This window comes from Paroedura picta, chromosome 5 (assembly GCF_049243985.1).
Source record: "Paroedura picta isolate Pp20150507F chromosome 5, Ppicta_v3.0, whole genome shotgun sequence".
In the NCBI taxonomy this organism is placed as follows: Eukaryota; Metazoa; Chordata; class Lepidosauria; order Squamata; family Gekkonidae; genus Paroedura; species Paroedura picta.
In genome coordinates, this window is record NC_135373.1 from 52,096,828 (window position 1) to 52,124,820 (window position 27,993).

Consider the following 27,993-nt stretch of genomic DNA (forward strand, 5'->3'; position numbering starts at 1 on the left):
GGAGGCAAGTCTGTTATAAAGTCCATGGAGATCACTGACCACGGCCGGGTCGGGACCTCGAGCGGGTGCAGCAGACCTTTCGGCTTGCCAACCCCCGGCTTGCAGGTCAGGCAGACAGGACAACCACTGACGTAAGCTTTTGTGTCCCGCCGCAGACTGGGCCACCAAAACCGCCGCCGGGCCAACTTCCAGGATTTTACGAAACCGAAGTGCCCGGCGGTCTTAGCATCGTGGCAGAGGCTGAGGGCTTCCCGTCGTAGCCCTTCCGGGACGTAGACAGCCTCCCCCCTCCGCCAGAGACCGGAGTCCAAAATCAAAGAGTCCCGGAGCTCAGCCAGCTCCTCGTCTGTCCCGTAGGCTGCCACTAGGCGGTCTCGGAGCGGGGCGGTCGCCGGGTCGGGCTCCCATTCCTCCCTGGCCCGACGCCTAGTGACGACCCCCCGTCCCAGCTGCTCCTCACCAAACACGGACCTGGTGCAGGGAGCGTACCCTTCCCCATAATGCGGCAGACGGGAGAGGGCGTCCGCGAGGAAATTCTCTTTGCCGGGGATGTGACCAAGCTTGAAATTGTACCGCGAAAAGAACTCCGCCCACCTCATCTGCTTGGCGTTCAGGGATCGCGGTTGCCGGAGCGCCTCCAGATTCTTGTGATCTGTCCAGACCTCGAACGGCTCCTCTGTTTCCTCCAGCCAATGCCGCCATTCGGTGAGGGCGAACTTAATCGCAAACGCCTCCTTCTCCCAGGTAGACCAGTTCCGCTCCGTTTCAGCGAATTTTCGTGAGAGGTAGGCCGCCGGCCTCAGCTGTCCCGCCTTGTCTCGCTGCAGGAGAACCGCCCCGGCTGCTGCGTCGCTGGCGTCGACTTGTACCACCATCGGCTGGGTTGGGTCGACGTGCAGTAGCGTGGGCTCAGACGCGAAAGCTTGCTTGAGGGCCAGGAACGCTGCCTCCGATTTCTCATTCCAGCCGAGCGCTGCGCTGGGCCGCGTGGCGCGAGGACCTCTCCCCTTGGTACCTAGCAAGTCCGTGAGGGGAGCCACTACGGAGGAGTATCTGGGGATGAAGCCTCTAAAAAAGTTAGCAAACCCCAGGAAGCTTTGTAGCTGTTTCCGGGTGCGGGGCCTTTCCCAGGCCAGCACCGCCTGCACCTTCTCGGGGTCCATAGCTATGCCCTGGGCTGAGATGCGGTAGCCCAAATAGTCCAGGGAGGGACGGTGGAATTCGCACTTAGCCAGCTTCACGTATAGGTGGTTTGCCAGCAGGCGCTTTAACACCTCCCTCACCAGGGTCACGTGCTCTTGGGGATCTTGGCTGTAGATCAGGACGTCATCCAAATAAACAACCACCCCCTGAAACAGAAGGTCCTGCAACACCTCATTAATTAGACTCATGAAAACCCCAGGTGCCCCGCTTAAACCGAACGGCATCACTTTAAATTCGAATTGTCCCAATTGACAGTTAAACGCTGTTTTCCACTCATCCCCCTCCCGGATGCGTACCCGGTAGTACGCCTCCCTTAGGTCCAGCTTAGTGAACAGAGTCCCTTTGCCCAGCCGGGCCAGCAAATCCGGGATCAGCGGGAGGGGGTAAGCGTTCCCCGCTGCGATGGCGTTGAGGCCCCGGTAGTCCTGGCACAGCCGTCGGGACCCATCCTTTTTCCGGACGAACAAGACTGGAGCTCCCATGGGACTGGAAGCGGGCCGGATGAAACCTCGGGCCAGATTTTTACCCAAAAACTCCCGGAGGTCCTTGAGCTCACCCTCACTCATCTTGTAGATGCGCCCTTTGGGTAGTACCGCCCCCTCTGGGATGTTGATAGCGCAGTCCGTGCGGCGGTGTGGGGGTAGCTCGTCCGCTTCCCGCTCGCTGAAAACGGCTGCGAGGTCTCGGTACTCTGGCGGGACCTCGGGCTCTGGTATCTCCTGCTGCGCCGCCGCCGCTCCCCTGGGACGCGCCGCCGTCCTCTTGTGGCTGGAATTCTCGTGGGGGACCCGATGCCGTGCACCCACCGTCAAGTCGAACTTCAGGGTCCCCGCCCGCCAGTCCACCACGGGGTTGTGTTCCTTCAGCCAATCCAGGCCCAACACCGCCCGATATCCCGCTACGGGGACCTGGATCAGCCACCGCAGCTCTTGGTGGTCCCCTATGTGGAGGGCGATAGGACCCACCTCCTCCCCGAAAGGTCCCCCCTGAATCGGGCTGCCGTCCATCTGGACGAAAACCAGGGGAACCTTCCGAATGCGCTTCGGTAGCCCCAAAGCCCGGGCTATCTGGGGGTGGACCATGCTGTGGTCGCATCCAGAGTCCAAAAGAGCCTCCCCCACCCAACTTAGTCCGTTCTCCGGGTTCCGGAGCTCTAAAATTACCACGTTCGGAGGTCGCGCCTCATGCTGTAGGGGTTTTCCCTCGCACCGCGGGACCTGCTGCCCGGCGCCGTCTACAGCAGGTCCTGGCCGTTTCCCGTCGCCTGGGCGCTTCCCGGTTCGTTGCGGAGGTCCTCCGCCCGGCGTGCCTGCTGGGGGCGTGTCGCACCTCCCCCCTGGGAGAGCCCGCGGTCCTCCCCCCCTTGCCGTTGGCACGCTGCTGCGAAATGTCCTGACCCCCCGCATTTCAGGCACAGACCTTCCCGGCGTCTCCTTTCCCGCTCGGGGTTCGGGGGTCGTTTGGGGCGAGAGTTGTCGGGGCCCGGTCTCGGCGCCTCGGCTGACCCGCCTTTGGCCTCCCGGGGGGGTGCGGCGGCCCAACCCAGGCTGGCTTCCAGCTTGGCGACCACAAAACACCACCCCTCCAGTGTAGACAGATCTTCTTCCGTCCCCTTGATCACGGCCCATTCCCTGAGCTTCGGGTTAAGGCCCTCCCGGAAGTACTCGATTTGGGTCTCCTCGTTCCAGGAGAACACCTTGCCTGCTTCCCTCCGGAAAATGTCTATATAGTCCATAACCCCCCTAGTACCCTGTCGAAGTCCCTTGATCCGACTCTTTGCCTTGTCCTCAGCCTGGGGGTCCTGGAATCGTCGGCGGAGCGCGACCACGAAGTCATGCAGGTCCCGAGTTGCCGGGTCGCCGCGCTCGGCCAACCCTAGGTACCACTGACCCGCCTTGCCCTGGAGACACGAGGCCACCCCCCAGACCAAGTCCTCGGAGTCCTCATACCGGTCTCCATACCTCCGGGCATGCGTCAGCGCGTGGAGGAGGAACTGCGGGAGGTCGTCCGGCGTCCCGTCGAAACGCGCCTTAAGCTCTGGGGGGGAACGTTTTGGAGAGTAGTCCGACCCCCTCCGGATCCGGGATTCTCGGCGTCCGCCGTCTCGTCCTGCTCCGCTCCACCGGCTACCAACTTGCCCAACGACGCCGTGCCGCTCCCTGCCTTGCACGTCGCTCCTGCGTTGGTCCGGCTCTCGCCGCCCCGTCGGCTCACCCGCTCCCCCGAGATCCTCTGCTGTCTCGCCTCTCCGCTGGCCGTCTCGCCTACTCGGGACTGAAAACTGCTCCGGGTCGGGGTCCGGGGCCCGCTCACCAGTGCCGGGCTCGTCCTCGTCGCTGGAGACGTCCTCACTCGACGCGATCCCCTCCGCCATTGTATTACCAGTCCCTCCGGGCCCGGCCCGAGCTTGCTCACGGGCTTCAGCTGCCTGCAAGCGCCTGGCCAAGTCCGCCATGGCCCGCCGCAGGTCCTCTAGGGATTCCTCAGGTCCTACCGGGCGAAGCGCCTGCCTCAGCTGGGTGTCCCAGGTTGGGGCCAACCCCCCAGACCTCGGCGCGCTCCCCGCCGTGCTTGGGAACCCCATGGCCCGGCGCCTTCCCTTGGCCGCCGCTGCCGAGGGTCTCGGGGTCCCGGACAGCTGCTCCTGGCCCCCCGATTTTCGGAGGAAATCTCCCGGGGACATTAAACTCATGTTCCCGGGGTTCGTGGGGGTCGAGACCGCCCCGTTGCTTGAAAACGCCATCTCTGGATCCGTCCCGATAAGCGCTCGGATGCGATGCCGACCCTGGAGTTCGGTGGGAAGCTCTTACGATGTCGGGGACCCGCTTGCTAACTGAAAAAACAGGGTGCCCCTTTGAAGAAAACGTCACGCCAGGCCTGGTGAACGATACAACAGGAACAAGCTTTATTTCAGCAACGTGGAGTCCGCTGGTATGGAGTAAGAGCTTCCACCGAACTCCAGGTGGAAGCTCCCTTTTATACAAAACCCACCTCCTTAGGCTGTATTGCCCCACCCAGTACTTGCGGAGGGAACATGCTGATACAATCATGACTCATGCACATATGCGAGGTTTTCCGGGGTTCCTGATGGCCCATTTTCCTGGAACAAAGGGCCATCTCCGGGCCCTTGTCAAAAGGGGGACATTGAGGTTCTTTAGCGGCCATTGCCACCTCAACGATCGGGTGGGGCGCCCAGCTGCCGGCTTGCCTATGATCACCATGCCCTACCTCCGTGATCGCGGGCGCCTCTGATGGCGGGGTTCGGTCCGGTCCCCAAGCCACCAAGGACCGAACGGAACCCGGAGAACGGACTAAGTTGGGTGGGGGAAGCTCTTACGATGTCGGGGACCCGCTTGCTAACTGAAAAAACAGGGTGCCCCTTTGAAGAAAACGTCACGCCAGGCCTGGTGAACGATACAACAGGAACAAGCTTTATTTCAGCAACGTGGAGTCCGCTGGTATGGAGTAAGAGCTTCCACCGAACTCCAGGTGGAAGCTCCCTTTTATACAAAACCCACCTCCTTAGGCTGTATTGCCCCACCCAGTACTTGCGGAGGGAACATGCTGATACAATCATGACTCATGCACATATGCGAGGTTTTCCGGGGTTCCTGATGGCCCATTTTCCTGGAACAAAGGGCCATCTCCGGGCCCTTGTCAAAAGGGGGACATTGAGGTTCTTTAGCGGCCATTGCCACCTCAACGATCGGGTGGGGCGCCCAGCTGCCGGCTTGCCTATGATCACCATGCCCTACCTCCGTGATCGCGGGCGCCTCTGATGGCGGGGTTCGGTCCGGTCCCCAAGCCACCAAGGACCGAACCACGACATTACCACTTAAATTATTACAGGCACTAAAGGAAATATATTCTGCTATTTATTGTGTATGAAATGCTCCTCATAGTAAACCAGCCTGTACACCTTTCCCTACCGCCTGAATACAACAGTTTAGATTCCCTGTTGACATTCATCCTAGGCAATTCTTCCCATGTGCTTTGGTGGAAGATTGTAGGTGAGAGCATCTTTGCATCATTACAACAATAGCATTAAGTGTGCAACAGTTAAGGGCCCAGTTCACCTGATTGTTCCTTCTTTAAAACGTGAAGGGAGGAATTGTGAGAATTAGGCCTCCACACAAAGGGCATTTCCACACCCTTTAAATGTAAGTAAGGCATTTCAAAAATTAGCAGGCATTGTGGGACCTTTAAGACATAGAGAAAGGCTATTGGTTGCCTGCATTGATTGACAGGCGGAAGTGCAACTCATATAAAGCGTGTTGCTCTCTTCTGCCATTTCCAGCAGCAGTTGTGGAGAGTGAGACGCGCAAAAAGGTGCAGACAAAGGTGAGACAGCAGAAAAGGTGAGGAGGGGCTCGGAAGCAGAATCAAACTCAGCTTGCCAGATTAGAAGCCCCCACTCTTTACCGCTACACCACACTGGCTTTTATATATGCCATAAAGCCCACCCAACAGTCAGCCAGTCATTTATTTGTGGTCATAGAACAATAGTCATAATAAAGACATAACACAGATAACAAACAAATAAAATTTACAAATAAGAGCAATCTAATCATGTCATCATGAACTATAACAGTTATATAGTATTAAAAAAAATGACTGAAAGGTGTTTAAAATTTTACAAGATAACATATTTTGACCAAGGCAGCCATTTACTCCAAGCTAACTGGTCCCTGGAATCTAGAGATCAGTTGTAATCCTGGTTGCCAACCCTAAATAAGGTGAGTTTTGCCTTATACCACTTTCCACAGATTGTTCCTGCCACAGCTTCAATATGCTGCTTTCCCCCCCTTAGGAAAAGTACATGTGCCTTTTCGTATCCCCCCATGAGAGTCATAGAATTACGTGAAATGCTGCTCTTAAATGGTTCAAGGCTAAGGCATTGTCTCAACTGCTATATGGCACATTTTTAGGGCCTCCATCCTCTGTTATTTCTCTAGAGAGAGCTCAGTCAAGATTTTTGAAAGCCTTAAATTCAAAAATGTGTATCCAACTAATGGATTAGATTGGAAGCTCTCATGTTATGGGTAGAGACCAGAATCTGTATGCTGTCAATTTTAAGTGGCTGGCAGGTTGTTTAAATCCTCAAGGTCTTTCCCCAGCAATGCATGACCAATTCCAATGTAGCTGGCAAAAGATGGTCCCGAATGCTCTTCTAAAACTGGGCCTCTCTTCTCATGAACTTTTAAATTTGGGGGTGGAAAGGGCAACATTAGCTGTTAAGCAGAGAATAATAGATTAGGAAAGACAAAAGAGACATGCTGAGATCACCAGAGTTTACTTCTTCTAACAACACAAAATATATTGCTGCACCTGCCCCTTATCTATACTTCATTCATGCCAATAGTTCTAGAAGGGCATTCGCATGAGCCAGAAGTAAGGTACTGCCATCTGCAGTCTTGGAAGGGAAATACAAGAAAAGACCTTCTAAACAGAGGCTTTGTAACAGTTTACAAGAGGAGAATGAATCAAGCAAACATATATTTGTCAACAGCCCATTTTACAGTAAAATACTCAAGGAAATTATCAGCCCTTTGTTTTATGGGTTTCCTGGCCAGTCAGATACAAATAAACTAGATTATCTCCTCTCTGACAGGAACCATCAGACAACATGCTGGGTAGCTAGATTCTGTGATCAGGTTTGTAAGGTCAGAAACTCTACACATGGCAACAGAGGTTAGGATGTATGAAATTTTATAATCTGGATTGTTTATAGGCACATGTTTTAATATCTGAACTGTATATTTTACACTTTAATATACAATTGTTATTGTATAGCGTTTTTGTATCGATCAAGGAAGAAGAAGAAGAGTTGGTTCTTGTATGCCGCTTTTCCCTACCCGAAGGAGGCTCAAAGCGGCTTACAGTCGCCTTCCCATTCCTCTCCCCACAACAGACACCCTGTGGGGTGGGTGAGGCTGAGAGAGCCCTGATATCACTGCCCGGTCAGAGCAGTTTTATCAGTGCCGTGGCGAGCCCAAGGTCATCCAGCTGGTTGCATGTGGGGGAGCACAGAATCGAACCTGGCATGCCAGATTAGAAGTCCGCACTCCTAACCACTACACCAAACTGGCTGTAATAGATGACTGATTGACTGAATTATATGAAATGTATTTTATTTATTCAGATACTTACTTCATTACTAGTCTCCATGAGACTCAAGGCAGATTGCAACCAAAAAAAATCCAGTAAGAACAGTATAATACATTTCCCCCCCTGTCAAGTCGCAGCCAATTTAGGGCTTTCAAGGCAAGAGATATTCAGAGCAGGCTATCAAACTCAGTAGGGCTTGTCACTCATGGGGATGTCTCCATGCTTGGGTGGAGATGGATGGGGCTAAAAAACACCATTTCTGCATGGAGGTGTAAAACGTGCGCCGCCTCCTGCTTGGAAACACACAATAGGACACAACACACTTTCACAGTTCCTGATGGGAGACCCCCCCAGCATTATCCCGCTGCCTCGTCACAGTGTTTCCCTTCCCGATGAGGCGGCAGAGAAGCCTAAAGTGTGGACAACCTGCACTTCTCCCCCTGCTCCTTGGGATGTCAATCAAGACAAGCCACCAGTCCCTTCACAGAGGTTGTTTGGGGGACTCAAACCTCCATCCCCCCCCCCGAGTCCCAAAATTACTTTAAAAATTAAAATAAATACACTTCCATGTTGCTATGGGGAAATGCCACAACAGTAAAACATTTTTTTTAACCTTTCACTTCCGCGTTGCTATGGGATCATGCAACAACAATAAGACATTTCTTTAGATCCCTTTTTGGGATACTTTGTATAATGGTCTCTCTTTATGTTCGGGTGGATTTGCGATAGGCTGGCCATGGTAACTGGACCCCTATGATTGTGTGTTCACAATAAAGATTTAAACTCCAAAGCTAATAGGGAGATGGCTGCTTCATCACACACATTTTATTTGTACTGAGAGCACGTCGCTTTGTTGTAGTAGCAATGCAGACCATGCCATTAAAAAAAAATTGGTCCAGAAATTGAGAGGGCAGGGCAGGTGCAAGGGCAAGCAAAATGCTACCGTCATGCGTTTCTCTCTTCAGATGGGCTTGCCCATCTCAGTTAATCCAGTCATTTATCTATGTATTTCTTTTATGCCCCACCTCCCTCCAAAGAACTCGGAGAGACATTCATGATTCTTCTCTCCTCCAGTTTATGGTATGGCTGAGAACCGGTGAGTGGCCTAAAGACGCCCGATGAGCTTCCCCAGCTAGACATGACAGGTGTCCTGCGTTCATCCTGGGAACATGCTTCCCATTTGAAAAGTGAGTTCCTAGCCAGGAATCCCTTTAAACTGTACCAGGGAGCCCAATTCTTACTGGGACAGCTATGGCACAGGGGAAGAAGGTTATCTTGCTTCCTGCTCTCTTTTACCTTCCCAAAGGCACTGGGGGCATTACTTGGTGGCACATCTCTGGGGCATCACATTTAGCTGGGGTGTGAATCAGGGTTTGGATCAGGGTCTCCCCACTCCTATCCCAGCATTCTAACCACTAAACCATGCTGCTTTTGTAGTGAGCCTCTGAGAATTTCAGTCACATTAATCCAGAGAAAGGCTTATATAGGCAGGAGCTATCAACTAGAAGAGAAAGCCCAAGAGCAAGAGGAAGTGAAGGGAGGGGTAATCTTTCAGTGAATTCCAGCAGCCAGAGAAACAGAAGGGAAACAAACCAAACCACAAATTTCTGGTGCATGTCAGCAGGATGCAAACCTATAATTTTATACTAGGTGTTCTGCATTGCATTTGCCTACTTTACAAGATTTAAAATATACCTTTTTAAGGGGAAAGAAAAAAGTTTTACTGGGGTATTTGCCTCCATCTGGGCTGTTAATAGTGGCTTATTAAAACAAAAGTATGACCTTTCCCCAAATGTAATAAAAGTTCTATTAACACACCGTAGCTTAGAAAAGAACTTGGGAGAAGTATGGAGATCTGGTTTCAATGATCTGCAACTGAAAATAAAATGATGTAGGAAATTAATTGAAGTAAAGGATTTCTTTTTTAATTGTAAGAAAATATATAACATTGGAGGTTGTTATAAAAAAACAAGGCAAAACTATTGCTGTGGCCACAACAATGTAATTGAAAAGCTGTCTTCTTTTCATGAAAGTGCTGCTAAAATCTAATAGATTCCATTATCCACTGCTGTCCCCCCATATTTTTCCAAGGCAGGAGTTTCCAGCAGCCCTGGTTGGTGGATTGCCCCCAGTCTTTCAAGTAGGTGTGTTTGCCATAAGATGCTCAGCACAGATTGTGGACGGAGGCTTGAGACAATTGTTTCTACAAAAGGTAGTATGATAAACATATCCAAGCTCAGGCCCGACCTGGATAGCCCATGCTGGCCCGTTCCTGTCAGATCTTGGAAGCTAAGCAGGGTTGGTCCTGGCTAGCACTTGGAAAGGTGACCTCCAAGAAATGCCAGGGTCACGATGCAATGGCAGTGGCAGACCACCTCTGAATGTCTCTTGCCTGGACGCCAGACAATCTCAGGATCGCCTGGCTACATGACACACACATCATATGAGGAATTATAAGTAAATAAATAATAAAATAAATGTCAGTGCTTATTTCTTTGCGTGAGCAAGTTCTATAGGCTTCCCAACTGCCACAAAAACCTGCTGAACTTGTGAAGAGAGTGCATTTCAACAATAAGCAGTTGCACAGCTTGCTCTAAAAACTGCCCATGCAATCAGCCCACTCATATGATCAATCTGCTGCTGAAGCTGCAAACTCCTAGAAGATCCTGGCTTCATTGTGCTACGTTTTTTGTTTGTCTTTTCCCAGGAGAAAAGCCACAATCCCACATTTACTGAGTGGCTTTCAAGTGACCCTGCTCACGTGTGAGCAGTTTTTAGTGGAAGTGAACAAAAAGCAAGTGGTCAGAACCAAATGAGAGGTGACAGGAGCATGAATGTGCACACCACCTTCTGTCGTGTTTCTTTCTACTCTCTGGAAGAGAACAGATTTCATGCTGAAGCAGCATGAAGAAGTTCAAGCCCAGTGGCATATAGACCCAACACGAAGGGTCTATTGTCTGTCTTCTTCAGGCTAGTTTGCCCAGTCTGTGTAGCAGCGGTGCAGATCAGGAAAGCAAAATAACTTTGCTCGAAACTGTTTATATTTGATATCATTGATTTTTGTATTTGAATCTATTGATTTTTTTTGTATTTGTCTTCTACCATATTTACAGTTTATATGGCTCAATGTTTAACTGAAATTAGTATCCTTAGTTCTTGTTGACTTACACTCTAATCCTGTGGCATAGCTGGTAACTCATTCTGATTTCAGAGGGACTTATTCCTAAGTAAAGGCAAATCCTACACTTGTTTCATTATTGCTACATCTTGCCCAATACTTTTGTTTCTGCATGCATTATCTTTCTGCTTGTTATTATTTATATTAAATAATAAACATTCCACAAGGCTCATTTTCCAAACCACACTTTTTTCAGCACCCTAATAAGCTCTTAGTGATATGTCCTGCCTGCAAAATGATTTTTGCCTGTGGTATCTGGCAAAGGCTGATATACAATTTTTCACCCAAAGTTTTTCTGACTCTAACAATCATATTAATCCTCTTAGAATCATAGAATAGAATCATAGAATTCAGAAATCTTATTGTATTTTGTCTCACAAGCATCCACTATTACTGCATTTAGATTTAAGAAAAGTAACTATCAAGTATTATCTCTGGCAGGCAGAGATGCAGAAATAAAATTCCTTTCAGTGTGGTCAGACCTAGACAATGCAGCAAGAGTACTTTATGCAACAGCCATGCACCCCTTTTCTTTCTCCCAGAAACCTCCACTAGAACAAAACGTTTGGGGAGATGTCATCACAGTGGAGGAAGGGCACAGAAACTCTCAATGTGCTGACGTCGTGTCTAGCATTTGATTTTACTGCACATTACCTGGGGAGGAAGGCAGAGGAGGAAGAAGAAGAGCTGGTTCTTATATGCCACTTTTCTCTACTGGGAGGAGTCTCAAAGCGGCTTACATTTGCCTTCCCTTTCCTCTTCCCACAACAGACACCCCATGAGGTAGGTGAGGCTGAGAGAGCCCTGATATTACTGCTTGGTCAGAACAGCTTTATCAGTGCTGTGGCCAGACCAAGGTCACCCAGCTGGTTGCACATGGGGGAGCGTGGAATCAAACCCAGTTCGCCAGATTAGAAGTCCAAACTCCTAACCACTACACCAAGCTGGCTGAGATGTGGGACTGGTCCCATGTATTTCCCACATCTTGCTCCACCATGAAGCCAAGTTTGTTTAAAGCCAAGTTTGTTTAAATCCTGCTTTATTGCCAGTATTCAGCAATGAGAAGACAAGTTGTTCACTGCAATTCATGAAAATGAAATCACAAGAAGGATAGAGGATTTGAATTTCAGATAATAGCCCACTACAGTAATCCTTAACACCTCTTGTCTGCCATTTCTTTTTCAACTGCTTGCTGAGAAATTTTGCAGTAAGGAGCAAAGATACATTTCTGACTGGAAAGAAAGGATTGAATCATAGAATCATAGAGTTGGAAGGGGCCATACAGGCCACCTAGTCCAACCCCCTGCTCAACGCAGGATCAGCCCTAAGCATCCTAAAGCATCCAAGAAAAGTGTGTATCCAACCTTTGCTTGAAGACTGCCAGTGAGGGGGAGCTCACCACCTCCTTAGGCAGCCTATTCCACTGCTGAACTACTCTGACTGTGAAATTTTTTTCCTGATATCTAGCCTATATTGTTGTACTTGTAGTTTAAACACATTACTGCGTGTCCTCTCCACTGCAGCCAATGGAAACAGCATCCTGCCCTCCTCCAAGTGACAACCTTTTAAATACTTAAAGAGGGCTATCATGTCCCCTCTCAACCTCCTTTTCTCCAGGCTGAACGTTCCCAAGTCCCTCAACCTATCTTCATAGGGCTTGGTCCCTTGGCCCCAGATCATCCTGGTCGCTCTCCTCTGTACCCTTCAATTTTATCTACGTCCTTCTGAAGTGAGGCCTCCAGAACTGCACACAGTAATCCAAGTGTAGTCTGACCAGTGCCGTATACAATGGGACTATGACATCTTGTGATTTTGATGTGATGCCCCTGTTGATACAGCCCAAAATGGCATTTGCCTTTTTTACCACTGCATCACACTGCCTGCTCATGTTTAGGTTACAATCCACAAGTACCCCAAGGTCTCATTCACACACAGTGTTACCTAGAAGCGTATCCCCCATCCAGTAGGCATGCTTTTCATTTTTCTGACCCAGATGCAGAACTTTACACATTGGTAGTGCTGTCCTGTAGACAGGCTTCCACTCACTCCGTCCCTTGATTTTCAGGAATGAGGGTTTTTAATGACTTGTTTTAGATGTGTTCCTGTTGCTTTCAAATGTTCGAAAATATTACCAAATAATATTCATTGGGTAATAACAATACTAAACATTTATATGTATTTTGCAAGGCTTTGCATATTTCATACACATGATTATTAAAACAAGCATCTAAAGGAGATCACAATGAAATCTGTGAATTTTGAGATGGGTCCTCTTCCTAGTTCTTGGGAGTTACCCTGCTACATTGTTTGGAAATTATACTCCTCACTTTGGAAAACCAGAGCATTGAAAATCTGCCCAATTATGTATTTGGAAGTTTGCCCTTAGTGCATTAATGAAAATGAATGTGCTTTCTGCTACAAATGCAGGAAGCATAAGAAGTCAATTTACTACAGTTTGGGCACAGTTGCCAAAAATACTCCTTTGTGAAGAAAAACTGATCAGCGGGTATCTTTTTCTTAGCTTTATTAAATGTGCGTTTAATATTGCATTAGCCACTAATTTCCAAAGTCAGTAGATTCCCTAGTAAGATCAGAGCACTCCACGCTTTGTTGTCTACAGGAAGAATAATACAGGTAATATTTACTCAGTGTCAGAGAACCCTTGTTCAAATATTTAGTGAGTTCTGAGGATTGTGTTGCTTTGATTTAACATCAAGTACCTGCTGTGGACCAACATATGTTTAAACAGAAGAAAATATGTTATTGATTTATATAGGGGTAAAAGACTTCTGATGAATTGTTATTTATGGATTTGGGAGAGGGATGGAGGGTAAGATCAAAAGTGCTATGAGATGTTTTGAAGACCTATTAATGGATATTTTTCTGAACATGAAGCTGTGAGAAAAAAAATCCCACAAAATGGAAGAGATCTCTATTTTCATAAAGTAAAACATGTGTATGCCTTTAAAAAGTAACTGTTTTAAAATGTTTATATTGGGAGGGGAGAGGCTTTCTTGAGAGTCTCTCTGCTGTATTTTGTAGTGAGAAGAGATGGCAGTTTTAGCATAGCTGGTTCCAACTAACCAAGTATGGAGGTTGTAAGAGGACTGTACAAGAGAAGTAGCCACTCATGGCCTTTTCATTTTATTCCACAGTATGATTTTTAACTTAACAGTGCCCAGGGCAGAAGGGCATTTATGCTGGCTAGGCTAAATGCCTTTCCATCAAACTGAGGGCCCTTATGCAGGTATTTCTTATCCAGATAGAAGTTGCAAGTGCGGGGGCAACCATTTTGAGACTTTGGAACATATTTTGCTGTTCTGTTGTTTGGGGAGGATTTGCGAATGAAAGATTTAGGGCAGTTTTTATCTTATAAATTGTATCCTTCATTGCAGAGTCTAATTCAGATGTTACTATTGGATTCGGATGACAGGATCATGCTATCAGTAGCCAACTTTTTGTTGTCAGTAATTACCTTTAAAAGGGAGAAATATAGAGCTGTTTCAGTGTGTTGCTGCTTGTGGTCAGTTAGCTGATATAGCAATATCATTTAAGTAGAAGAAGAAGAGTTGGTTTTTATGCCCTGCTTTTCTCTACCAGAAGGGTGTAGGACAATGCACATGTATGAAATTCATCCCTTGATATAAATACTAAATGATAACACTTCAATAACCCAGTGTTTATTGATGATCACTGGCTTGCTGATTCACTCTATAAACATGGTGGGCTGCTGAGTGGCACATAACAATAAGTCTGTGAGTGTTGGGAAGGATGAAGACTGCCTTTGAGCTGCATGAGAATGTGCATGTTGCCAATTGCTCAGTATGTTTTGAATGGGTTGCCAATGGCAGAGTGCTATTTTAATGGATGAGAAGTGACTTCCCAAACATGCCCAAGATTCTCACAGACAGCTAAACTGCTCAATGAAAAATTGGCTCACTGTTTGCCGCCAGTGGGAAAATGTGAACTGTGGCAGCAAAATGGGCATGTCCAAACACTCAACATGGCAGGCACCACAAAAAGCCGGATGCGCACATTTCTGCGCTCAACAGCCCCAAAGTGCAGCCCCCGTTGGCCCCCACTTCAAAAAGTGAAACCCAGATTTCTGGGGATTCCTTTGCTGTGAGGTGAGGGGACAATTTGGTTCTGCGCCTGAAAAGGCAAATTTCAGTGGAGCAATGTAAATCTGAATGATATCCCTAGTGTGGAAACAGTCTTGCAGAACTACAATGCCCAGAGTTCCCTGGGGTAAAGGAACTACTGTTAATCCACTTTTGAGTCTGCCATGTAGAGATGTGCTACCTGATCAGATATATTTAGATAATATTTTTGTGAATCCCTATAATGAGAATTTGAAGTGACTGTGTCATCATGCTGTAGAGTGTAGAATATGGCATCATCATAACAGCAGCTGGCTGTGTTGCTATACTTCAATATCATAGTAACTGTGATGTCATAGTATAGATAGAACATCACTTGATATAAATACCATGCTTCAGAGAAAATGTAGACCTCTCCATCCAAATACATCTGCTTTAAGACTTCAGTCCATGGCGTTAGAATGGAATTCCTCCTGTCTGTAAGTGTGTTCCTTAACTATCATTCAGCTTTTAACCCTGTATCAGCAGGATGGTTCCTTAAAGACCATTCTCACGGATAGTCTACTTACGGGTACCCATTAGTGACCCTTTGACATCTAGGACTGTAAAGTAGAACCAGTCATAGGACTAGAAAATCAGGACAGGGCCTTTTTATCATCTATGTATTTGTTTGTTTGTTTATATGTTATATTTATATTCTTCCCTTCCCCAAGGGCTCAGGGCAGATTATACTGGTTAAGATATACAATATAATATAAATAAACATACAATATAATATAGAAATGGAGATTTAAATATAATTCTGTGGTTGAATTTAGTGAGGTGGATTTGACTAGGGAGGCCAGTGGAGTTTTTGGTCTTTCCGGGGCCTCAATCATCAGCTTGGCAGAACAGCTCTGCCTTGCAAGCCCTACAGAACTGCCTAAGGTCCCACAGGACTCTGATCTCATTGGGCAGACAGTGCCACCAGGCCCGGACCCTGGTTGAGGCCAATTTAATTTCTTTAGAGCGGGGGATCCTAAGCAAATTCTGAGCACCAGATCTTGGGCATCAGAGAATGAGAGCAAAGATCCAAATGAAATCTAATCTAATAAGGAGGCTTATTTTATCTCCCTTTAAAATTTAATTCACTATGCAGAACTCAAGAGCTGCCAATGGAATTGATAGGCAACATATTCAAGACAGACAAAAGGAAATACTTTTTCATTCACGGAGTAGTTAAATTGTGGGCATAGTGATGACCACAAGCATAGAGCTCTTTGAAGGGCGATGAGATGATAGGACAGACGTTGGTCACTGGCTACTAGCGATGGAGACAAAATGAACTTTCCTGTTCAGAAGCAACAAACCTACAAATGCCAGTGCTCATCAAGGAAAGGCCTTTTTGCTCTGTTTGTTGGTCCTTTAGGGGAAATGATTGGTCATAGTGTGAGGCAGCATGGTGGACCAGATGGGCCACTGGCCTGATCCAGCAGGGCACCTCTTTTGTTCATAAAATCTGGCATTGTTGTGGGGAGCCATTTTGGCAGGGGTTGGGAAAACAAGAGAGGTTAAAGAGATTAAAATTTTAAAAGCAGTTTGTTGTGATTCCTAATCAACTAAAAACAAGTGACTGCAGAGTGAAACTGAAGGGGCAAATTGCTGCAAAAGGAAAGGTTAATCATAGATGGCATATAGGCCATCTACTTCAGCCCCCTGCTCAATGCAGGATCAGCCTAAACTTTAAACATCCTCGAAAAGTGTCTGTCCAGCTGCTGCTTGAAGACTGACAGTGAGGGGGAGCTTACCATCTCCTTAGGCAGCAGAACTACTGTGAATTCCCACCCCCACCCCTCATATCTAGCTGATACCGTTCTACATGTAGTTGAAACCCATTACTGTGGACCCTATTGTCTGCTGCCAACAGGAACTTTCCCCTGCCCTTCTTGAACTGACAACCTTTCAAATACTTAAAGACAGCAATCATGACCCCTCTCAGCCTCCTCTTCTCCAGATTGAACATTCCCGAGTCCCTCACCTTTTCCTCATAGGGCTTGGTCCCCTGTGAGGAAAGACTGAGGGACTTGGGAATGTCCCGCATGTAGAAGAGCAGGTTAATGCTTCTTCCCTGCCAAGTGCCCCACACCAGTGATTTTGGGACCGGTGATGGCTGCCAGAAGTATGCTGCACAGGAGTTACAACCCAGATGCAATTGCTGGAATGACAGACCCATCCAAACACCACCCTTCCCTATAAGGGAAGAAGCGATTCATAAGGAGTGTGCATTATTTACTGGGAACCCATGCTGTTCCATCATGTGAAATTGAAGGGTGCAGTAGATTAAACCTGCTCCTCCTTGGAGATTGCGGTATTAGATTCAACAGCAAAATAGGTGGCAATCTGTAATGCAAGAGAACAGGTGATATTTTTATGTGTCGTATCTGAATTGTATTGTTCCCACTATGCCAAATCTATCATGCTGTGTGTATGGTAAGTTTCTGGGAATTAGATGCACCTGCAGCAGTGAGAAACCACGTGAAGGGAGTGTCCTACAAACCATGGAGAATGTGCACTGTAACCGTCACTGTAACAAGACAAATTCTAACTGTGCAAAGAAAATGCTCTGAGATACGTGAAACATACAGTGAGTTGATTGCTGGCTCTTTCTAATGTTAAGATTTGATTCAGCGTCTCCCTTCATATTGCTCCCTGCTGATGGGAAATTCTGTTAAATGGCGTATCCCGCGGAGAGTGACAACAGTGTTGTTAGCTGAATGGTGACTCGTCAGTCTATGAGATGCTTTAGTCAGAGTGCCACAATACAAGGCTCGAATCTGATCAGGCTGTTAAGATGACTGAAGACGCACGGCAAAGACTCTGCACGTATTGGCATTAGACATCCAGGGCACCCCACATGCTTCTTGAATGGGACTGAGAGTGACAAGGACTTTGCTTTATTTATTTTTAAAACATAGGAAATAGTTTTATTTACTCATTTGATTGATTGATTCCAAGAGCATCCTGCATTTTTGTCGAATGGACTTCAAAGTTGCCAAGATCTAAAATGTTGAATCAGACTGAATTCTATCCAATTTGGCAATATATTCCCACCATGCCTAGACGCTTCTTGCCTGGAGGTAGGCAATATTTTTGGCCTAACTGCCCCAAACAGCAATATTTGTGGAGGAGACTGGCCATTATAGGAATCTAGAGAAATCCCAGTGGGCCATTAGCCAGGGATGGCTCCTTTTCTAAGCATCCATGCTCGGACCCAACCAGCTAGGGAGTAAGAAGAACAGAAGAGTTGGGGTTTTTATACCCTAATTTTCACTAGCCAAAATAGCCCCAGGGTGGCTTATAAACATCTTTCCTTTCCTCTTCCCATAACAAACATCCTGTGAGGTAGGTTGGTCTGAGAGAGCTTTTAGAGAACTGTTCTGCAAGAACAGCCCTTATACAACTGTGACTAGCCCAAGGTCACCCCACTTGACTGCATGTGGAGGAGTGAGGAATCAAACACGGTTCTCCAGATGAGAGTCCACCGCTCTTAATGACTATACCACACTGGTTTTCTGTGGGGGGGGGAGGACTTGTCCAGCCAAGCCTGAGCTGTTACCACAGCAAGCTATTCAAGAGCTCAGACCCAATACAGCCTAGCTTGATGGCTGCCTCCTTACTATGGGCAACATCAGCAAGCATCCATTGAGGGCAAATCCAAATGCCTTCATTCCCAAACCAGACTACTTTGGATTATGTTTTTAGGCTTGCCACCTCTGTGTTTGGTCATTCCTGGAGATTTCGAGGCTGATCCTGGGAAGGGGGGTGGTTAGGGAGGTTAGGGATCTCAGCTGGATCTCAGCTCTGCTCCTTGCCTCTGACTCTGTGCCTTAAACATCAATCAGGTCCCCAATGGATGGGAGTTCCTGATCTGGGTGGGTGGGAACACATTATGATCCACCTTCAGACTCTGATGGAGATTGTTTTTTGAAGATCTTTGGGGAGTTTCTTGCTCCATTACTCTGCCTGTGCCAAAGGTCTGCCAGGTCTCTAGAATTTGGAAATGGCACGGTCAGAGATCAAGGTGCTTAAAGTAATTGTGTCTTGCCTTGCTTTATAGATGCTAACTAAGGAGTGATGTTAATGGAATTCGCTTCTCAGTAAACCTGGACAGCAGTGGGCTGCACATAACTCTTCCAATTTTATTCCCCTCACCAGCCCTGTAAACCTGCCCAGGCATAAGGAATGAGATAGCAGAAGCTCTCTATTTACTGAAGGCAGATTTTTCTGCTTTGGGGTAGATTATTGCATGAATACAGAAGAGAAAAGGGAGTCAGAGAGAGCTGGCAAGGAACATTAAATGTGTGTTTAATCAAAGAAACTCTTCTGCTGCAGTGTATGTATAATATCGTTAAAGCCTCAAGCCAGACGTCTGCTTATCATTTAGTTATAAAATTACCAGACGTCTTAAAGGTAAACTTTAAAAAAACATTTAAAATGAAAGTCTTTGGGCACATCAGGCATAGGGGCAGTGCTCAAAGAAAAAAGTCATAAGGAAAAGGTGCTGGCCCATTCAGGCAACAGGAATGAGCATGTTCTAATCACCTTCCAAGAGTCAAATTCATGCATTGACAAAGGCAGTAAATGGGACAGCTATGTGCTTAGTGGAGACATATAGCCTGTGTTTCCCTTTCTTTCTGACTCCTTTAGAAGCATGAAGCTCCAGTATGGTGTTTCCCAGCTTTGTAAGTCAAGAGGCAAAAACTGGGCCTCTGAGGATATAAAAGGCTGGAGCTCTAAGTGGACTCTTGAAATTCCTGTTGTGGTAAAATGCCTTGTCCCCGATTCCATGTCCAAATAGCATTTTGTGTTTGTAGGATGTTGATCAGCTGCCTGCCAGCCCAGAGGGTAACCTCTGCAACTACATGGGTTGCACAGTCCATAGAATCAAATGGCAGTGTGGGCAAATAAAGCCGGGTGCAGAAGGGGCTACGGATAAAAACATGATGCACCAAAGACAGCAGCATATCAGAGTCTGGAGTCTCTGCCCATGCATATCATCATGAAGTAGGAAAATGTCTCATCTCTTTTCCAGATCTGCATCTGATCAGGCTAGTCTCTGGCAAAATGGCCTCTCTTTGGTTCAGGCAGAGGCGGTTTATCCCAGTAGCACATGTAGCACATGCTACGACGAGCCCTGGGTTTCCAGGGCCCTGGAGTGCTGTATGGCTAGGGGGCTTTCACACTATGATTGTTAAGAGGTCTCTGTGCTTATGCAGCTTAGCTAGCCTGGGAAAGGTGCCCCGCTGTTGCAACAGAAGTCAGTTGGGCTCTGCGAAGGCCCCACGAATCCTTAAACTGGCTCTGTTGCTACAGGCCACACAAATCCTTAAACTGGCCCTGGATTCAGGCCTCCCCTTACTCTAACAGAGGCTTTGTGAATAATCCATACCAACACCTTCCCCTGCGTCTTACAAACCGTGCCCTAAAGCAGCTAGAAAAGCATCGTGAAAGAAAATACAAGAAGGCCAGAAAGTGGATTTTTACTTCCCTTGTCCCCTTCCTTCTCCGTGTGTTCCTGCGATCTCAAGCAGGGCCCGGGCAGACAGTTTGGGCTCTTCATCTGTTCTTTTCCCCAGAGTGAGTCCTTTGCTGGAATGAGCCCACACAAACCATCCTTCTTGTGCAAGGAGTTTCTTCACCGCTGGTGTGCTGACATTAGAGTGTGTTCCTTAAAGCCTCGCTCTCTACCCCTACCAACTTTTTCCTTTCCTGGCAAGATTGTTTAAATGAAATGAGATCAAGATGCAAGTTCCCGCTTCTTTGGGAGCGCTGCATAAGCTCTCTACGGCCTCAAATGTAAAGATTGGGGGGGGGAGGCTATAAAAACGGAGAGGGGGAGGAGGAGAAGGAGGCTCTCCCTGTCTTTGGCATCCAGCCAACATTAAATTAATTTCCTTCCCTGTAAAATCTTTCTGGTCTCATAGCAAGGAGCTTTGTAGTCCAGCTGCTCTGGGATGAATAGATTTCTGTTTTCACCATCACCTTTTGAATGAAGGCAAAGCTTCCAGCCCGGGTACTGTACTCTCCACCCTTCGCAGGGCAGCTCATTGTTAAAAGAACATTATTGTGTCCTTCCTTGAAACAACAAGCAACATTCTCCATACTGATGGATGTGGAGCATTTCCAGCGGTCTCTCCGACAGCACCTACAGCTGCAACAGACCTGTGAGTGATGTTTAAAGAATCACTCTCCTTAACTATCTGAATCACATCTTGGCAATGAGGATGGCATATTTATAGTCATTATTTCCCCACAAAGCAGAAGAGGAACAGTGAGAGTTTTATGAGCTACAGTCTGGCTGAGGAAACATTATCTCTGCAGTCTGTGTTAGGGAGAACTCCAGGCCACACCCGGAGACTGGCAAGCCAACTTCTACGGGAACGTCCGATGGCTCCCTGGATCTGTTCTATTGCTATTGAACACCATACCCAATTGAGGAAATCTACATTTCCTCAGCAGTTCAAATACTAAGGGCCATTTCCCACGGCGATCTTTGTTGCAAATTGTTTGCGGAATGAAAAATCGCCATTTAAAATAGTGGAATTCGTCGTTTTGCACACCTGGCTTTGTAGTGGAATCAGTTGCGTTTTTTAGCGTTTCCCACAGGCTTCCGGTCTCGGCAGAAATCGCTAGAAAGGAAGCGCTATTGCCAAGCTTGTCCCGCCCCTGGCCGTCAAGCAGCCAATGGGCAGCCGTTAGCATGCTCCCAAACAGCCCCTTTCCCTTTAAGAAAGCTTTTTTAAAAAAAAAAACAGACCCATAGCAACGAATCTACATAGATTCCTTGCACTGGAGAGACCCATCCAGCTGCCTAATGTGATCTATCGTTTGATTGTATGATCGTTGGCACGCTGGCTCGAGTGATAAAAAAAAATCCCCCCCCCCCCTTCTCACGGGCTCGATTTTCGGCTGAATTTATGTGTAAAAAATAAAGGGACTTTATTTCTGCAAACGGGCTTTTATGTGGTTTGTGCTTAGTGACTAAAGGTGAAGGACTGAAGCCAGGGAAGCCTCTAAACAGAAAGAGGCTCGCCGGTGCGTTTATCCCCGCTCGCTCCGAGAAAAAAAAATGGCGATCGCTTCGCCGGAAGTTTGGAGGAGAGATCCAGGGGGAGGGACTTTGAAGAACCAGCTACAATGGTAACGCACAGGTCTTTAGCGCTACTGTTGCAGATTGGTTGCAGGAGTGTATCGCTATCCGGAGGGTGAATCCAGTTTTCTGGATTCCCCTGAAAGCGCCACAACGAAGCGCTTATTGCTGATCGGTTTCAGGATTGTTGCAGATTGTTGACGACGTCGTGCGTTATGGCAAATTAGTAGCGTTTTCAATCGGCAACCATTGTGCTATTTTTAAGCCGTGGGAAATGCCCCTAACTCTGGAAACCTTTATGAAATGGGGAAAACAGTGTGTGTGTGTGGGGGGGGACTGCAGCTCATTCCAGATGACAGTTCCTCTGGACAAAATGGCTACTTTAGAGTGTGGACTCTATGCTGAAGTCAGTCCTTTTCCCAAACCCTGCTGTCATCAGTCTCCACCCCCTAATTTCCAGAAATTTCCCAATCCAGTGTTAGCCACCCTAACTTGTGCATCTTATCCACTTTCCCTTGGAAACTACGCATGTCAACGAGGCAATGGGTGAAATCCTCTGTTTGTGCTTTCATTCCGTTTGCCTTTATGTGAATGTGCACAACCACCAGTTTTTATGCACATTTCCCATGGAAATAACATCCATTGAAAATATGCCCTTCGTTTTCTTCATTAGGCAAGTATCATGACTCTCTTTTATGTCCTCTTTTTCCCAAGAAGCTAAATAGCATTTCCTCCTTACCCACTTCACTTTCAGCTTGTTTTATCCTCACCAGGCTTGAATTAAAGTAATAAAAAACAGTTTGTTTAATCATAAAAAGGCATTGTCTGGTCTCCTCCATCCGTCTTGTTAAGTGATTTCATTGCAAATAGCAGCATAAGATAAAAAATTAATTAAATGAAGCACCAACCTGCTAGTTCACTATTTATGGGACATGTATAATTTAGGAGGCAGAAATATGCAGAGGATAAAATAGCGCCCTCTGAACTGCACAAAGCCATTAAAAAAGTTCTTAAAAATAGACCCTAGAGAGCTTCCTGAAGAAAAGATGTTGTGACCAGTCACCAAGCTGAGCAATGGAGGAAATTCTTCTGGGGTTAAATCAATTTAATGAGCCAGAATCAGGTCTCATATAATACAGGCCTTCTAGTGCAACCCACTGCTCAATGCAGGATCAGCCTAAAGCATCTATTAAAAGTATCTGTCCAGCCACTGATTTAAAGACTCCCAGTGAGGGGGAGCTTACCCACCTCCTTAGGCAGCCAATTCCACTGCTGAACTACTCTGACTATGATCCCCCCCCCCCCCGATATCTAGCCACTACCATTCTGCACATAGTTTAAAGCCCTTACTGTGGATCCTATCCTCTACTGCCAACAGGAACCACTCCCTGCCCTCCTTGAAGCGACAACCTTTCAAATGCTTAAAGACAGCCATGATGTCCCTTCTCAACCTCCTCTTCTCCAGGCTGAACATTCCCAAGTCCCTCAGCCTTTCCTCACAGGGCTTGGTCCCCATCCTCATCACTCTCCTCTGCATCCTCTCAATTTTGTCCATGTCCTTTTTGAAGTGAGGCCTCCAGAACTGCACACAGTACTCCAGGTGCAGTGGACTATGACATCTTATGGCTTTGATGCAATGTCTCTGTTGATATAGCCCAAGATTGTATTCTTTATGCCCACAACACCCTCTCACTTGTGGTTCTTCAATTCCTGGGAACCATGGTCCTATCTGAGTCCATGATTTGAATCAAAATACTAGGCATAGGTACCATGGGCCCAGCAATACCTTTCTTGGTACCTTTCAAGAGTTTTTAGAAAGTGGGAGGGGCCATATGCAGCTTTTGCCCAGCAGAGCTTCTGACTGGTCTCACGAGTGCTGTGCTCTGGCCTAGGAAGCAGAAATGTGCTGTGCCAAGGGCATGCCAGGGAAGAAATAGGGCTTATTCAGGAGAAGCTTGGTAATGAGAACTTTAGAGAAAGGGCACTTGGCACAAGGGAGCACCTTATACAAACAGCAAAGGAAGGGAACAAATTTTGTAAAAGCACATTTCTAACACATATCTGCTTAGAATCATTGCAGGTGTTCCATCTCAGAATGTCAACATCAACCAGAGTCTGCACTCCTCTTGAACCAGGGAGGGGGATCTCTTTCCTCAAAGTAGGGATGCAGTGTGACATACACCTACTTATATTAGCTCACTATCCCTTCCTTTGTCAGCAGTTGCCAGCAATAAGGATAAATAGTGCAGGAAGTGCAGAAAGGTGACATCTCCTTGGAGTCATGGCAATGCATCATGACAACATTGCTGCAGTGTCATGCCAGAATGCTTTTGCATGCTACTGAGAGCCCAACCTCATTTTTGCTGACTAGTGGCTGCTCTAACCAAACATTATGCTTTTTGCCTTGACAAACCACAGTCCTTTAAAATAGTCCTAACAGAAACCGCAAAGAGAGTTCCAATGCAACTGCTTACAAGGAATGAGTAAATATCAGCCCAATAAATCCCACAACAAGGGAATCCCAACCATGTGGGAAATGCCAAAGAGGAGAAAGGAGACATAGGAATTGGAAAAACGTTTGTTCAAACTGTGGCTCTCCAGCAGATGTCCATAGACTACAATTACCCTGAGCCCTGCCAGCCCTGCTTACTTTGGGGTAGCTATTTATGAGCCCGTGCTCTCCCAGCAGAAAAAAAAGACATGATTTCTGTGGAGATACAGCTAGCTGGTGTTTTGTTTGAACTTCTTTTGATACCCCTTTGGATTCTGCTGCTGGAAAGGGTGGAAGAGAGCAATTCGCCTTATATGCATTGTGCTTCTGCCTGTCAATCAATCTAGGCAACCAATCCCCTTCCTTCATATTTTGAAGCTGTTTACAGGTCTCACAGTGCCACTAATTTTTTTTAAAATTCAGACTTATCCATTGCAATGCCTATGCATGGAATCATAGGTGCATAGTGCTTTTGAAAGCCACTTTTGAGAGCCACGCTTTGTGCACAAACAAATCTGTTTTTATTCACTGCTCAGCCCCCACCACCACCACCACCTTCTCTCCCCCCACCACGTCTGTCTCCATTTAAGGTCTTTTATTTCTGGCATCACCTACATGCATGTCTGCCTATTCATTGCTCCAGGCACATTGTCATTTTTAAAAAGAAATTCCCATCCCTAGGAAAGGGAAATGGGTGCGAGAGCAGGATGATACAGACAACTGTAGTGCATTTGAGCCTCCAGACCTTCCTTCAGCTGGTTGCTCTCCGGTCACTAGCGCACTTTAGGGTGGTGAATCCACTTTATGTGATTCCCAAAGAAGTGATTTAAAATAGAGGATGTAGCAAACTGTCAGTTGGCCAGATGCTGGATATGGGTGACATCATGTGAAGGGGCCAGAATATAACTCTTACATTTGACTGGCATGACACTACATTTAACGGGTGCGGAAATCTCCTGAGTAATTAGCCATTTGCAACCCAGTGGATTCCCTGTTCCAAAAATGGGGATGAAACCACCAAACCACCACCGGAAGGACGCACAGCACACAGTAGTATATTTTCTCCTGGCAACCCTTGTTTTCACTGCATAGCCCCCAGCTATGCAAGGTGCTCCCTGTTCAGTCACTGGGACTATTCACCAGAAACATGCTGAATCAGTTGTCCCTGGGGTGAATGGAGAACTGAAGGTGAATGCAGAGAAGGCCATGTGATAACTTACCGAGTTAGAATAGGCAATTCGAGATTAATGAGCCCTTTGTAATTAAATATAATGAGCATGAAGGAAATACACCACACCACATTCTACTTCATTCTGGGCTGTAAAGTTTTACTGTCTCCAAAACTGTGCTTCTTTACTACCTGTCCCCCCCCCCCCAATCTGTTTGAACTAGGCTGTACCTGCCAGGTAGCTATCTACAGAAGACTGTGTTTCATATGTATATATTTTGCTGCTCACACAGTAGTTCTGCTGCTTTGATATTGGATCTCCCTTCTGAACATTTGGAATTTAGATTGGGAGGGCATGTTGAAAACAATAGAGATTATGCTTATCAAGTATGTTTTTTACATTGCAATGAAAAATACATTTAAAAAAAATTCTTGGTAGACATCTTTCTTGAAGCAAGTTTACACAAGAAATTTTTAAAAGATGACCAAAAGCAAATAATAAAAAATGTAAAAATTAATCTCATAAAACAACTATATCAAGTAGAACATGTTTTAAAAAGCCTCAGTCCAGATAGCTCTAAATATTTCAAAGAGAGTTAAGCAGATGTGAAGCTGAGAGATTTGTGCATTTATTTTCCCAACATGTTTAAAATGGCAAATTGTATGGGTTAGGGCTATAGTATGAGAGAAAAGGAGTTTTAACTCTTCCTCCTGTGTAGCTTCAATGATCCAAAGCAATCCCATGGATATTTTCTCTGGATTGGGCTTGTGAGTTGTCAACTGACTTCTAGAAGAAAGCAGCATCTGCCATCAACTTGGCCTCCCTCAGGAGAGTCTACCCTCCAGTTTCCAGATGGGAGAGCATTTTCCCTACTGGACCTGGTCCACCCCAGATTTATACCTCTGGATGAAGCAGCCAGGGTGGCGAGGTTCTGCTGTACTGTGAGGAAAAGGGGGCAGTTTTTCATGTTTAAGAACGGGGTATTGAGTTACGATGCAATACCCTATTCTTAAAAATAAATTAAAATGCTCCAGGCAGCTCTGCCATGTGGAGGCATTTATTTGTCTCTTTTGTGATGCCGTATTCACTGCTGTGGTTGGAAAGAAGCCAGGCCAGGATGGCCAACACTTCCCTTCCCAATGGCCCAGGTCTGACATAGGCCCTGTCAGCACCTGGGGCAAAAAAGGGAACATGGAATTATCCATGTTCCCTTGCCGCGGGGCAAACGAGGGCCTGAGCTGGGCCAGGCCTGGAACAGCCCTGGCCCAATGACTATGTCATGTGGAACCAGAAATTTACCCTACCACTGGACAAGCAGTGAGTCATGGCAAATTCCTAGTGCAAAAAAACTCAGATTATGTCTGAAAGACAATAGTCTTTTTAAAAGCAAAGCAGGTCCACATCGGATCACCATGTGTGGATGGGATTTTTCTGGATATTTATATATCCCACTTTGCTCAAAATGCAGGTAAAAGAGCTACTGAAATTCTCTCTTCTGCACACTATAAAAGGCACAGGAATATTGGACCCCCTATGTGTTCCAAGAAGAATGAATTCATGCAAGGTTGCCTCACTATAGCCATTTCCCTTCTGTTTACTACTTGAATGGCTTTCCATTTAAAATGCATTTGGATAAACAGTTGTAGAAGTGCAAATAGTAGAGCCTGGAATCTGAGAGAGCTATTTATATGCTAATTGTCTGCATGACCCCTATTCATGTTGCGGGCATCCAGACATGCCCCAATTGTAAGTGTGTGTTTCTCTTCACAACATCCCCTTCTGTTGCTGACTCAGATATCTTTAGAAAGTGACTTGAATCTCTGATGAATCAAAGGCTGAAAACAAAGGAAAATAACCCAGGTTGGCTCACCTTTATTTTGATTCATGTTCCGGTAAACTTGGAACCAGGGATGATGAAAACACCAATAGCAGACAAACTTCCTTGATCGAATGCTGTATTTACTGCAAAGTTGAGATCCCTTGCTGGATTGCCTTAATGTTGTTGTTTGGTTGACTCAAATATCATGTCAATTGACACTGGGCCTGTGCACTGCAGGGGCAGTCTTAGCTAGGAGGCCCTCAACTGCCCCCGACTGCCCGCAGGCCCAGATCCTCAAAGGAGGTAGGAAAGAAGAAGAGCAGGTTCCTGCAGCCACTTGTACAAGCCCCATCTCAGGCAGCTGGCTTTTGGTGCCACTGGCAGCCTTTCTTGGTCCCAGCAGGTGTTGTGGTGGTGGCAGCAGTGTTCCCGAGGTTTTTGTCCAAGCCTCTGAAATCACCAAGACTGTTTGTCCATGGTGCACTGGCCACATATGCTCTAGGGCAGCCTTTCTCAACTTTTCTACTATTGAGAAACCCCTGAAACATTCCTCAGACTTCCAGAAACTCCAGAAGTGGTGTGCAGAATATGGTTGGAAAGCATAGCTGTGTACCTGTTCTACCTGCACCTGGATTGTTTGGCCACAGTGATCCATGAAATGGTCACTTCCAGAATGGATTTCTGTAATCACTCTACGCAGGCCTACCCTTGTCACCGACCCAGAAACTCCAGGTGGTGCAGAATACGGCCACTAGGGTCCTCACGGACATGTAGCTGGGTTTCTGGGGCTGCATCC

The 27,993-nt window shown here is 46.8% G+C and overlaps 1 protein-coding gene across 4 annotated transcripts in view; it reads left to right on the forward strand.

The window, feature by feature from the left end:
- The window catches only part of LMNTD1 (lamin tail domain containing 1), a 103,037-nt gene that overhangs the window by 17,969 nt on the left and 57,075 nt on the right, over positions 1–27,993 (forward strand). For 3 of the 4 annotated variants that reach the window (XM_077337932.1, XM_077337933.1, XM_077337935.1), the window contains exon 1: positions 14,929–15,068. The exons of the other annotated variant lie outside the window; for it this stretch is intronic. In XM_077337932.1, coding sequence (XP_077194047.1) covers positions 15,051–15,068 — 18 coding nt within the window. In that variant the 5' untranslated portion in view covers positions 14,929–15,050. Of the gene's footprint in view, positions 1–14,928; positions 15,069–27,993 lie in introns of those variants that run through there. 4 annotated transcript variants of the gene reach the window in all.